The sequence below is a fragment of the Mesocricetus auratus genome, unplaced genomic scaffold (genome assembly GCF_017639785.1).
Source record: "Mesocricetus auratus isolate SY011 unplaced genomic scaffold, BCM_Maur_2.0 Super-Scaffold_100676, whole genome shotgun sequence".
Taxonomy (NCBI): domain Eukaryota; kingdom Metazoa; phylum Chordata; class Mammalia; order Rodentia; family Cricetidae; genus Mesocricetus; species Mesocricetus auratus.
The window spans coordinates 100,891,470-100,905,329 of record NW_024429266.1 but is presented as its reverse complement, the minus strand read 5'-3'; the positions used below and the strand labels follow the sequence as shown (position 1 = coordinate 100,905,329).

The 13,860-nt window shown below is 45.5% G+C and overlaps 1 protein-coding gene across 1 annotated transcript in view; it reads right to left on the bottom strand.

Annotated features, from left to right (window-relative positions):
• Window positions 1-13,860, bottom strand: part of Brd4 (bromodomain containing 4) — a 75,132-nt gene that overhangs the window by 15,884 nt on the left and 45,388 nt on the right. The window contains 10 exon segments of the mRNA XM_013123009.3: window positions 48-158; window positions 1,464-1,759; window positions 2,200-2,399; window positions 3,078-3,287; window positions 9,457-9,585; window positions 10,014-10,376; window positions 10,674-10,763; window positions 10,765-10,797; window positions 10,800-10,969; window positions 12,632-12,767. Of these exon segments, the coding sequence (XP_012978463.2) occupies window positions 48-158; window positions 1,464-1,759; window positions 2,200-2,399; window positions 3,078-3,287; window positions 9,457-9,585; window positions 10,014-10,376; window positions 10,674-10,763; window positions 10,765-10,797; window positions 10,800-10,969; window positions 12,632-12,767 (1,738 nt within the window).

The window sequence follows — 13,860 nt, the reverse complement described above, 5'->3', positions numbered from 1 at the left end:
TTGAATCCCTCCCCACAAAAAAGACGCTTAAATTGGAGTCAACTAACCTGTTTCGGAGTCTTCACTGTCAGAGGAGCTGGATTCGCTGGTGCTCTCCGACTCAGAGGATGAGAAACCCTTCATCTTGGAAGAACCAGCAATCATATCAACCTTTTCAGCTGTAACCCAAATAACAGATCTGTATCAGAAGGGAAACCACCCCAGGCAGCTGCTGCTAGTCACAGTATACTCACAACAGCCCAGAGGAAGGACCTGTGGGAAGCATGTACCCCACATGCAGACTGCCCCTGACAGCTACTACCAATCCAGACCAGGAGTAGTCACATCATTCTCACCAGTAGCCCACTCCACACTAGCTGAAACATGGCATGGGCTGCAAATTTTAAGGCCTCATCAATCTCTTATAACCACCCTCTGGATGGTATCTCATGGACTCAGGAGACCAGGTATATCTTCATATGATACACTGCTAGCCTTGGGTGAAGAGGTATTCTTCATACAGGGTATGATGTATAGTTTATCTTCCTTTGCCAGTGAACTTGTGGTGGTGGCTACTCTACGGGCATGGCTTCAGGTGTTCAGACGTGACCTCTTTAATACTCTTTTAAAGAGTTATACTACAATAGTTATACACAGACAAAGTGGAGATGGGATGCCAAGCCATGGGCAATGTATGTATAGAATGACTTTCCTGCTCTGAGAGATGCAGTTTCTGCCCTTCAGATGTTCTTACTATAAGCCAAGAGAGCAAGCCAGCCTCTTCCTCTACCTTATAAGGGGTCACATCTGAACACCTGAAGCCATGCCCATAGGGCATGGCCACCACCAGAAGTTAACTGGCAAAGCAAGATGCACTACATTAACATGTAAAGATCTCAAGGTTCCTCCCAGCCTTCCTGTTTAGTTGCAAGAGTGAAACCCAAATGTCACTCAACAATAGACCCAGAGTAAAGTTCTAAGGACCAAGAAGTTAGTATGGTCAAGAAAGCAATGCATTCAAAATATATATCCTAAGCTAAACACTATAGTACTAAGGGGAAAAACTATAAGCCAATGTGGAGCATATATAAAAATGGAAGAGCTGGTGGCAAGGATGAGGTGGGCATCACTTCTACTAGCGAAAGTGGGACTCAGGACTGAACTAACAACAATACACATACACCTGAGACATACAGCACCCCTATCCTCCTGGAGGAAGAACACTTTTGGAAAAGATTGTATGGCTAACAACCAGAGATAAACTCAAAAGACAGGTCCAGAAAGGCTTTCAGCAAGCCAAAGAGGTCCAGAAAGGCATTGACAACCCAGGGTTCAGTGCGGTGTCACTCTTGAGGCTTCTGTGGCAAAGGCATGGAACTCATAATTGTGGGTGTGGGTAAGTGAATAGGGCTTCAAATATGGAGTGCTAAGGTGGAAGAGGCTAACTAAGGGTCTCTTTCTACACAAAGAATTGTCAAGTGTACCTTGAGGTTTCCTTTTCTTTCGCAAACAAGAGGTGACATAGCGTTCCAACTCCCGCAGTGTGGACGGTTTCAGAGTCTCAAAGTCAATCTCAATCTCATCAGGATTGGAGTTCTTGAGTGATGGCTCCCTCGATTGGATGATGTGTACTACACGGCCCAGCTTTTCACCAGGAAGTTTGTTGATGTCTAGACTTAGCTGCCTCTTCTCCTCATAGGACATGGGCTTACACTTGTCTTCTTCCTCTGATTCATATGTGGGAGGGGGCTTGCTCTTCATGGGTGCTGGTTCCTTCTTGCTATGAAGGGATGATGCAGACAGTTAAGAGTGGGAATCCTGAGGAAGCTGTGCACACATCCCTCTGAATGTATGTAGTTGAAGGGTGGGGTGAATGGGTGGGAGCTGACTGCCCACACCCAACTGGAAACAGGATTTAAGGCTACTAGCAATCAGAAGACCAGCAGTAAACTCTGGCAGGCCGGCTGCAGAACCTGAACTCTGCTGTGGCTGCATGATGGCCACCTGCACTCTCTCTTCTCAAACACAGTGAGCTACCAAAACTCATTCAGGGGGAAAAGGCGGGGGTGGCGGTGGGGGTGGGGAAGGAACAGCTTAGAGTTAAGCGCTTATGACAGAACACCACTGGGGCGGTCTGCAGCAGCAGCAGCAGCAACGTGGCCTCCATCCCTCCCTGCATGGAAGGGTTACTACGACAAAGAGGGCTTGAGAAGCACAGACCTCACACCGCTGTTGCTGCTGGTGTTCTTCTTTGTCTTTTTCGGAGGAAGCTCCTTGGCTTTGCTTTTCTTATTTTCCTCCATTTCCTCTTTCTTTTTGTGCTTTTCCTTTTTCTTTTCCTTCTTGTCCTTCTCCTTTTTCTTTGGTTTGTTCTGCTGGGGCTGTGAGAGGGCTGCAAGCTGCTCATGTACCGCTTTGAGCTGTGAAGCAAACAGGCCACCAATAAACAAACAAACAAACAAATAAATATAATCACAGCCAGGCAGTGATTTATTGGGAAGCAGAGGTAGGTAGGTAGGTCTCCAGGCTAATCAGGGTTACAAAGTAGGAACTTGTCACAAAAGCAAACTAACCCACTCAATCAGAACTGAGATGTTCTTCTTATCACTTAAACCCTGGAGGGAATAACTCTGTATCATTTGAGCAGTGGGCACTTGGGTATCAGGCTGTGGGTATGGGAGAAGCAGGGGATGGGCTGGCTTCCAGGCACTATCTGATCCCCAAGGATTGCTACAAACTCCACAACAGGAGCTGCACATGCTGACAATTGCTAAAATCTCCTGGCTCTTAGTCCCAGGATATTTCTGAGGAAGGGAAGGTTTCTAAAGGGCTAGGTAAAGACTACACTAAAACACTGGGGCTTGAAGACCATCTCAAATGTAAGATCACTATGGGCAGACAGCTTCAGGCTCCTGAAGCCTATGTGCCTAGAAAATGTGCAAGCCCCACTCCTATTCAAATCACATAGCATATACATCATGAGATTAGCATTCCATTGACTAAAGAGGAAATACCACAAGAGGATCTTTGGAGAGGTAGAATCAAGAATATTTCTTGGAAACCTCTGAGAGAGTATCCTAGCCTCTAGGTTCCCTTACCTGCTCCTGGAGCTCAGCCAGCCGTTGGGCTCGCTCTTCCTCTGAGTCGTCAGTAGAACTGTCACTGTCAGAGGAACTATCGCTGCTGCTGTCACTTGATGAGGGTGGGGCCACCACCTTTGTAGGGGGTGGCACCGCAGGGGATGACACCGTGACAACCGGCTCTTCAGGTTCATCAGGCATCTTGGCAAAGCGCATTTCAAATACATCCTGGGGAGGAAAAGTCATGCCTATGAGGATATGTAGCTTTAGGAGTCTCTTTAACCAGATCAACAGGAAGTAAGACATCTATAAGATACCCTGCCCATGCTGTGTGTGTGTGTGTGTGTGTGTGTTCGCTCAAAATATGCGCACACGTGTACATGACACTACATCCAGTCCTGATCTGGTTGGGCATTCATTCCCTGGAGGACACAGTGACCCAGGTGACACACTAGTCTTTTGAGAACATTAGTTTGATGGTGCTCAGTAAGCAGCAGGCCACAACCAAGAGCACCCAGAAAACATGCCTACAAGTCTCCTACCAGGTCTGTAGCTCTCTGACAGGAGAGTTTGCTGGCCTTCCAAAGACAGAAAACAGTACTAGCAAAGACTCTGAATTGAACATTCATGGCAGAGTGCACATGTGTCTGCATCTGCTTCCATATAACTCAGAGTGCTCCATGAACACTTAGCTGAGCAATGCTGGGTGGAGTTATGGGATGTTTATGACAGGTGTAAGGAAGGAATATCTTATGAGGTGCAATCAATCAGAGCAGATTTTTGAGACCAGCGGAGAGTTACAGGGAGTAAGAGCATTCATTGCACAGTACCACCTGCCCGTGTTCCTAGGGATCAAGTCTCATGCAGCAAACCAACTAACATACCCCCCTATGGTGGGGACTCCACACTCAATCAGTCCAATGATGATTCACAAAACAGGCATGTAAGGAATAAGGCTGGTTTCCCACAAAGATTTTCTTTTAGGTCTACATTAAGAATGGAATAAAAGCTGGGCAGTGGTGGCACATGCCTTTAATCCCAGCACTTGGGAGGCAGAAGCAGGCCGATCTCTGGGAGTTCCAGACCAGCCTGGTCTACAGTGCTAGTTCCATTCAAGGATAGCCTCCAAAGCCACAGAAAAATCCTGTCTCAAAAAAAAAATGAAATAAAACTAGCTCTGACAACTTAACCCATTTCTATTAATCTAAATGCTGCCCTGAGGCTTGTGGCTTTTACCTCTATCCCATTTTGTGTGTCCAACATCTGGCTGGCAACTTCTCTGACTCTGTCCTTAGCCATCCCATCATTCTCCGTTTGGCTTTCCCACCTGTTAAGCTATTGGCCAGTCAGCTTGTTTATTAAACCAATCAATATTAAACACATATTCACACACAGTACAGAAAGACTATTCTACAGTTGTGGTGGCTAAGTACTAAAGGTGCTGTTTTAACTCAGACCACATTCAACTTTCTTCCAGAAGCCTGATCTGAAGGCTCCACAAACAGGTATCTAGGAGGAACTACACTCTACAACAGGTATCTATATAACTATGATACTGTCTCTCACATCTGTAACCCATTCTACAAAACTGAGTTTCCTTCTCTCACAGTAGTGTCTATTTAAGTGTACCTGATCAAGTACTAGACAGGCACAAATTTTTTAATTTATTGAGAACTATCAGAACACAGCAGGAGGTGACTAGACTAGCAACCTGATAAGAGAGATGGCAAGGAAAGAAAGGGCTTCATACTAAAGTGGAGAGCTCTATTGAAATAACTAAGACTCCTAGCCCATTAGCACTTGCATGTGGCAGGAGCTCAACACACTCAGTGTCTTTCACATGGAGAGGCCATAGTCCCTCAAAACACAGCTAGAGAACCAGGCAATAGGTGGTGGCACACGCCTTCTAATCCCAGCACTTAGGAGGCAGAGGCAGGTGGATCTCCAAGATTGAGGCCAGTCTGGTCTACAGAGTGAGTTCCAGGACAGCCAGGGCTACACAGAGAAACCCTGTCTCCAAAAGCACCCTGCCCCAGCATAGTAGAAGGGGAGGAGGGGATCAGCCAGAGCCATGGGTGCCTGTTAAGACCAGGACTTTGTAAGGAAGTGACCAATTCTCCTTCCCATAACACAGGGAAGGCTCAAGAAGAAGCTGTTTCAGGCTCATATCTATGTCTACCCTTCCTGGGCCAATTTTTGAAATACCTTTTACCATTAAAAAGTTTCCATTCTTTTCAAAACTGGCTGGTATGTACATGAAGGCAAGGAATACAAGTAGGTGAGGCAGTATCATCAAGCAAAGACAGAGCTACTGGCTTCCAAAATGTGTTCAGCTATATGACCCTTCTCTTTCTGTGGGACCCAGAGGAAGACAGTGACAAGAAGACAAGTGATTATCAGGAACACCAACAGTGGCACACAATGGGGAAATGTTGGGCCACAACATTTCAAGGTAGGTTCAGCTACAACCTGCCCTAAAACTCTATGTCTAGGGTGGAACACACGACATTCTCCTCTGTTCATCACAGACCAATGGTTTTAGAGCAAAAAATTTTTAATCTGAATATTAAGCAGCTTTACCTAGCCCAGGCTGTAAATGATGCATACAGAAAACACAAAAGGAAGCAGGTGGATCTCTGAGTTCATGGTCAGTCTGACCGAGTCCCAGGAAGCCAAAGGCTACAAAGAGAAACCATCTCAAATAAACAAAAAACATAAAAATCCTTTAGTACAAATTCGAATGTTAGGCTGTCTGTCCAAACTGTCTCAGTCAACAAGTCAGAGTTGTAAGTAGAAACACACAGAAGGTGCAGGGTACAGAAATGAAAAGCCTGGGATGAAGCTTAACACGCATGCATAACACAACCTGCCTGTCTTTGGGGCCCACTGAAAGATCTCAATGTACTAGCCAGTTTGACTCTCCCTGTGTAAACAATTATACACCACCCTACATTTGTGACCACCTCTTAACAAATTAAAGCTCAGTAAGCTTGTGGCTGCAGTCACTATACATTTTCTGAATGACTCTGAACAAGCAGAGAATAAAACATAGGACACCCAGCCGTCCTGGAAACACTCCTAGACTAGAGCAGCCTAGCACTACTACTAAGACCATGTTTGCCTACCAGCTATGGGACACAGGTTTCCTAAACACCCAAAATTTTGTAGAGTGCAGGGGAAAATGAAGTGGATCCTTTTCTACATAATTTCTCCAAGTAAATTTCACTCCTGCAGTACATTCTAATCAAGAAATCTTAAGTTTGGCCAGGTGGCGGCGGCACATGACTTTAATCCCAGTACTTAGGAGGCAAAGGCAGGTGGATCTCTGAGTTTGAGGCCAGCCTGGTCTACAGAGTGAGTTCCAGACAGTTAGGGCTAGCAAGAAATCACCCCCCCCAAAGAGGTGCACACCTTTTGATCCCAGCACTTGGGAGGCAGAGGTATTTGGATCTCAGTTAATTTGAGGCCAGACTGTTCTACAAACCAAAGTCCAGGACTAACTAGAGGGACTGTTACACATGAGAAACCCTATCTTGAAAAACCAAAAGAAGAAACCTAAGTTGGTCTCAATACCACTTTTTAAAATTTTTGTTTTTATGTGTATGTGCCTATGGGAAGGGAGGTGTGCACACCTATACACATACTTGGACAGCAAAAGAAGACATCAAGTGTCTTCCTTTATTATTCACCTATTTACTGGAGAGTCTCTCTCAGAACCTGGGGTTCATGCTCTCTTAAGTCAGGTAAGAAACTAACAAGGGCTAGTTAACCTACCGTCTCCATTCCCCTCAGATTTGGGTTACAAGCAAGCGCAGGATGCCTGGTTTATTATGTGGGTTCTAAGATCTAAATCCTAGTCCTTGTTAAAGAGGTAAGTAAGCAAGGGTAACATTTAGAAAACAGAATACAAAGCACAAAGACTCTATAAATACAACTGCCTTCCAGAAGGGAAACATCCCCTGACAAAAGATAATGCTACTTTCAAAAACACTGGCAAAGAACTTCCCACTTCTATGCCTCAAGCAGACCTTCTTTGAGAATAGGCATCTCATCTAAGTCAAGCTTTTCAATGCCTGGGAAGAACTCATCTCTAGAGGTTGTTGCATGGCAGATAGCTTGAGTAGAAATGGCATGCTTGGACAGCTTCAACCACTAAGAGTAAACAGACAGACCACGTACATGCACACACACCTTCCCTTAAACAGAGACTAGACAGACCATACATACATACCCTTAAAAAAGACACCAAGATGTAAAAAACAAAACAAAAAAAACCTCATTCACAGAGGTAGAGATTTTAAAAAGTACCTAATGGCAAGGTACCAGAATGACAGGAAAAAAACTCATGAAAAATACCAAAAAGGAAAGCTAGACAATAGAGTGGTTTCTTTCCCCTCTTTTTAAGATTGCTTTTTTCCAGGTAACTGATTTGAGCTTTGCAGTTTCCTCAATGGGGGCGAATACTGCCCACCCTGGCTTCTCAATAAACTGTGAGGGAGAGGAGGGGACCTAAGGTCTAAGTCTAAAATCACACTGCCAGCCGGGGGACCTGTGTGTAGGAACTGCAGTCAGCTGGATTGGGTGAGGCACAGCTTTAGTCCAAGGATGCAGGAGGCAGAGGTAGGGCTAAAGCCAGAAATGCACCATGAGACTATCTGTAATAAATAAAAGAATCTTAGTAAAACTGAAAACCTTGAATTTCATAATGACCAAATTGCACTAGGCCCCAGTGCAAGCCAGAAATAACAAAATTAAAGATAAAAACTTTCCTGGAGCTGAGGTGGTTCGGTGGTTAAGAGCACTGGATGTTCTTGCTTGGGACTTAGGTTTGGTCTCTAGCACCTGCAAGGTGACTAACTGCTCACAACTCTAGTCTAGTGGATCTGCTACCCTCTTCTGGCCTGCACAGGCACCAGGCACAGACATACAGCTAAAACACCCATACACACAAGACAAAAAAATCCTTCCAGCCTGAGCAAGAATTTGAATTTTAAAAAGCCAGGTCAACACTAAACAATCCTATCAAGTTCTCTAAACCAAAGGAAACCATCATCAGAAGCCAAATGACATAAGCATCTTAACTCTGGTGAAAGAAAAAGATGCTATATTGTGTGACATGTAAGTGAAGATAACAGAAGCAGGGAATCACTGGGGATTGAGTGGCCTCTGTGTGACAAAGATCAAATCCTCATCTCTGCCCTGAAATACCCACAGAGACTGTTTTGTAAGAGATCCACAATCAACATACCTTGCCTCGTAACAGCGGGCTGCTCAACAATACAGCACTGACCTGAGAGCAATAGCAACCTATGTACCAAGGAAGAAATGGCTGGGAAATATGACCTTTTATGTTTCCTTTAAAAAGGTAGGTCTGGGGACAGGAGAGATGGCTAAGAGGGTAAAGCACTTGCACCTTACAGGTCTCAAGTCCAGTTCTCCCAGCACCCACATCAGGCAGTTCACAACTCCCTTTAAACTCCAAATCCAAGGCATCCAGTGTCTTGTTCTGGCTTCCGTGGGCACCCATACACACGGCATACACAGATACATAAATAAAAATAAAAATAAAAGTAAAAGTAAAAGGCAGTTAATAAAGGTATTAAATATTGCCTTTATTCTCCAATTTTCACCATCATTAGTTCACTTACAGCCTCCTCCAGGTTGGGTGGGGGAGGGGGAAGGGGAGGGGAAGCAAGCTGACTCACATCTATAATCCTAGCACTGGGGAGGGTGATACAGTATGAGTCCCTGTCCATAAGCAAATAAGAAGTGGAAACAGTTCCCACATTCATGCTGTTCAACTTGTGTACTCTTCAGGACTCTCAACTTCAAGGACAGAGCCTAGGAACTACATCTGCGAGAATCCATGACCACATGAACCAACATATAAACAGCCACTTTGCAGATGAAGGCTCCCAAAGCTGGTGGGAAAATATCCCTCTACTCTGGCTCACATGTGGATACAAGTGTGGCACAATGTCCACATCTGGTGGGAGTGGCCCTGCCTACTTAAGACAAGGAAGCCTCTTCTATTTTGACGAGACCGGGCCCAAGCACAACACACATGCTTTTTCAGCCAGAGCAACTGGAGAAGGAGAAGGAGAAGGGAGAAAAGACTTCCAGTGAGACACAAAACCAACCACCCTGTTTCAGTTTTAACGACCCTGACTTAGAATGTTATGTATGCTGTTCGGAGGGGTTGGACAGGGGGATCTCTGCTCATCTGCTGTCAGCCTGCTCTATACTGAGTTCCAGAACAGCCAGGACTACATAAAAGAGACCAAACAAGCAACCAACAACAAAAAGCAAACTTCTTCCCAGTCCCCCACATTACTGAGTGGAGTTACAACCTGTCCAGGCCCATACACGGTATGGCCTACCCTTCTCAAAAGCTCACCTGGAGCTTTCGAGCCATGGCTACCACTTCATGGTCAGGGGGGTTGTACTTGTAGCAGTTGGAGAACATCAATCGGACATCAGCACCAAATTCCTGGGCATCTCTGTACTCACGGGACTCTAGTTTAGACTGGAAATACAAGATAGGTCTTAGTTAGACATGTCTGTTCATGTTCTAATGGGTGTATGTGCACATGCAGTAATATTTGTGAAACAAGATGGCCTCTTTGTGGCTCTCAGGCTACGGTATTGGGATGCACTTGCATTGAAGGTTTAGACTAGAAGTAAGTTTAAGGAACACAGCATTGTCTCCCGTTTGAGCAATGTTAGAATAACATTTCTAGGAGAAAAATCACAATTATTAAAATAGGAGGAAAAAGAAAGGAAAAGGCCTTAAGATAATGTTGGTGAAGATGTTGGTAGAAAGGGTGCTGTGTCTTCTACAGAGAAGAGAGCAAAGCCTCTCCATTACACTGAACCAGAACACCCAGTCTGATCAATGTGTGTTCCAACAATGCCCTGCAGGGGGCCCACCATCCCAAGGGCCTGGAGGCTCACCTTAATTGTGCTCATGTCCATGGGATGTTTAATGATGTCACAGTAGTCGTGTAGCCCCAGTGCCTCCACATCCACAGGCTTGTAGAAGGGCCAGGCGTAGGCGGCGTGTTTCTTGGCAAACATCTCCTTGAGGATGCCACTGCAGCACTTGAGCTGCTCAGAGGTCTTGCTGCTCTTTTCTGGTGCTGGGTGCTGCTGTGAGTCTGGTACATCCTTCTTGGGGGGCTTCACAGGTCTGCTGCTCTCCCGACGAGGACCCAGCTTGGCAGTCTTAGGCTCTGGGGCCAGTGAGGGCGGCTCATGAATGGGGTCGATGGTGGTGGGGGTGGTGGTATCTGCTTTCCTCTTCACCCCTTTCTTTGTCTGCCATGAGCAGAGGCACAAAAGGCTCAATCAGAGGCTCTGGCCGGTAAAGCTGCTCTTCAGGATGACCTCTGAAACCAAGCCCTGACTACTCAGGACAGGCCCAATAGTAACTGCATGGAGACCCTGTCATATCACTGTTTTTCCACAACTGGGATAGGACAAGTCAACGACAGAAAAGCACAAAACTAGTTAAGAGGCTACAGAACCTAATGAAGAGGTTTCCCAATTAATACCAGCGCCTTGACCACAGAGCCTGTAGAAGCTAGCTGCCTCCTCCAAGCCCAAGATGCTCACCTTCACAGGCTGTGGGGTGGTTGCAATGATGGGCGGGTGACTCTGCACAGGCTGTGGAGCTGGAGCAGGTGGGGGTGGTGGCTGGGGGGGGTACTGGTGGAGGAGTCTGAAGTGGCTGGGGGGGGGTACCACTGTCACGATAGGAGGCTGGACAATGAGGTCTGGGGTGACAGCAGGAAAGGGGTGAGTTGTGGCCTGCACAGGTGGAGGAGGGTTCTGCTGAGGTGTCTGGGTCTGTGGAGGAGTTGCTGCTTGAGTTGTGTTTGGTACCGTGGATACACCAGGCTTTGCTGTCCCTATCAATCATAAAAAGAACAGGAGGTTAAAAGGGTACGTTGGCACACACTGGCTAACCCTGAGAAAGCACCCATACACGTTGGTGTGGTACATTCCAGACATCACTGTGCAACAAACTTATTCCTGTGTCCCCAAGGTTGAGAGGGCAGAGACAGGCACATCCTGAGGTTTCCTGGTGGCAACTCCTCACTCAGACACAGACTTTCATAAGGGAAGCCCAGGCTAAAAAAGTAGGAAATCTATTTACTGAGTGTTAGCACACAGAAATCAGAAAAATGTTCCTTGAGAATCCAAACAGTTTTCTTCATTCCCGGAAATGTCACCTTCAGAATGCTTTTAGCAGGATCCAGCAGCAGCCAACCTTGTAGGTCTTCTGAAAACTAGCATGACCTCAACTCTCAGAGCTACTGGGAACTAGTAGACAATTTCTGCCTCTTGTGACTACCCAGGGTGTTTCCTTGCAGCTGTACCATAAGTCCCAACACAAAACACACATGGCACACCTAAGCAGCATCAAAACAAAGCTCAAATGTGAGCTGATAGACCAGGGACTATACCCTTACTGCCACATCCTTTGTGCATACAGTGGATGATGTGGAAAGAGAACAGACCCAACATCCTATAAAAATGTCTGAATGTATATGGATAAGGACAGTGTATAAATATATAAATGACAAAAAGATTGACCTAGTTTTGAGTAGTAATGTACAGCTATAATGACAATACTCAAGAGGCATGAAGACTTGAGTCTGAGTTAACACAGAGATCCTGTCTAAAAGGGTGGGGAAGGAGGGAAAAATGCAAAGGTGGGGGACAATCCACATGAGTAACTGGTTTTCTTTGGTTACTCCAAGAGCTACATTGGATTTACCAGTCCACTGTGTCTTTGCTAATTTGGAGCAAGATGGGAGGCCAGGCTAAAAGCATGTCTACAAAGAAGAAACTCATATCCAGGAGCCACCTTTTGCAGCTCAGAACCATAAAGGACATAGACAAAGAGGAGGCAGGATATGCAAATAGACAAGAAGTTATTGGCTTCGGATGACTGAGCCCCAAAGGCAACCTGATTGGCACTGTTCAATAAAGCAATTCAAAATAATAAACTTTAAGGTTTTAGGATTGGGACACTAGCTTCTGGTCAGATTAATTTCTTTACTCTAAAATGGAAAAGCAGGGCTAGAGATGAAACTTAAGAGCTTGCCTAACAATGTTTGTGGCGCTGGATTTGAGCTTTAGAACCACAAAATGAAATTAAGATAGAAAAGCAGAGCCTTTAATCCCAGCACTTGTGAAGCAGAGGCAGGAGGATCTCTGAGTTTGATGCCACCCTGGCCTATAGAGTTCCAGAGTAGTCAGGACTGTTTTACATAGAGAAGTCAAACAAACAAGATAGAAAAGCAAAAACCATCTACAGCGCTAAAGATGAAGAAAAGATAAAAAAGTCATGCTTTCTTTTTCTATCTAAGTCCATCAACCATTCAGGGTAAGACTTCAGATTCATGGTACTCCTGGGAGCACAGGCAATACTGAAAGTGTTCAAACACTGTTCAAACAACAGCACTGAAATATTTGCTGTTGCCACCTATGTCTCTATAATCCCTGGAACTCATCTAACTTGGAAAATAAACAAGCTGGTTTATTTGCTATTTCAAATACTCTACCTGTTTCTTTCCTCCCTCGTCCTCTTCCTTTTGTCTGGACTATCATAATCTCGGTTTCTTCTGTGGGCAGTTCGTTGATTTTTTGCAAGAAGAGCTTCTCCAGAGCTTCTGCCATTAAGACGATGTCATCTCCAGGCTGGATGGGGAAACAAGTGGGGTAGAGCTGGAAGGCCCCCTCTTCCCATCTTTGTGGACAGGACACCAAGGCCACCCCCATGCCCCAACACATGGAGCATTGTATCCAGGCTCCTTCTGTGATCTGGACTCCAAGGGGCCACAATGGTTATGCTACTAGGTATACCTAACAAGACCTCTCTACCTGTTATCTCCCTTTCAGTTTTAAGCTCCAAGAAACAAACCAGCCTTGCGCCTTAGGTACCTACCAACTCGGTTGAATTCTAACAGGAGGAGGTCCTCCTTTACTTTGGGGTTTCTTCAACTACAACTCAAATGAATTCACTAGAAATACTCAAATTACACAGCATTTCTTGTGATGAATACTTTGTAGGGCTCCAACAGTGCCCCCCAAAGTACCCCAGAGGCAACTCAATGGGGACTGGGCAAGCCCTTATCAGTGTCTTGTGGATTCCCACTCTATCATCATGTCCAGAACATGCTGTACCCATTCATCTCTAAACCAAGGGCCTATCTGTACATTTTGCTTTCCACCTAAGTTGTGAGAACTAAGGCTTTACAAAACACAGTAAACTTCAAGAAACTCACCTACCCATCTCTTCTGGGCAATTTTACCCACTACACGAGCAGAGGTCAAAAGCTGAGTTGTGTATAGTGTCTCCCTCCAGAGTCGTTCTATTTGAAAGGGTTGGTTTTAATCACATCTGTGGTCTGAACTGTAAACAAATGATCTGGCTTCATGGCACAGCCGAGCCCAAAGATTTGGCTACGGGGATAGGAAGTGATCCTTGGGTCTAAACAGGGGACACTTGATTTTATGGCCATGTCCACAGTTCCAGGAGACTGTGACCCACAGAACAGCTGGGGTCTTCAACTAACCCCACTGTACCCTCTCACATCAAGATTTGTGCCTGAGCACACCTCTTCTTCAAGACTCTATTGCACACATTTTTTCATCCAAACAATTAGCACCAGCCCGATGGACCATCTGGTGTCATCTGTCCTCATATGCTCCCTACTATACATGCTAAAGAACTAAAAACCCCCAGAGTACTAGAGGCAGTTGCTCCAGACTAACAAGGACAGTGCCCTCC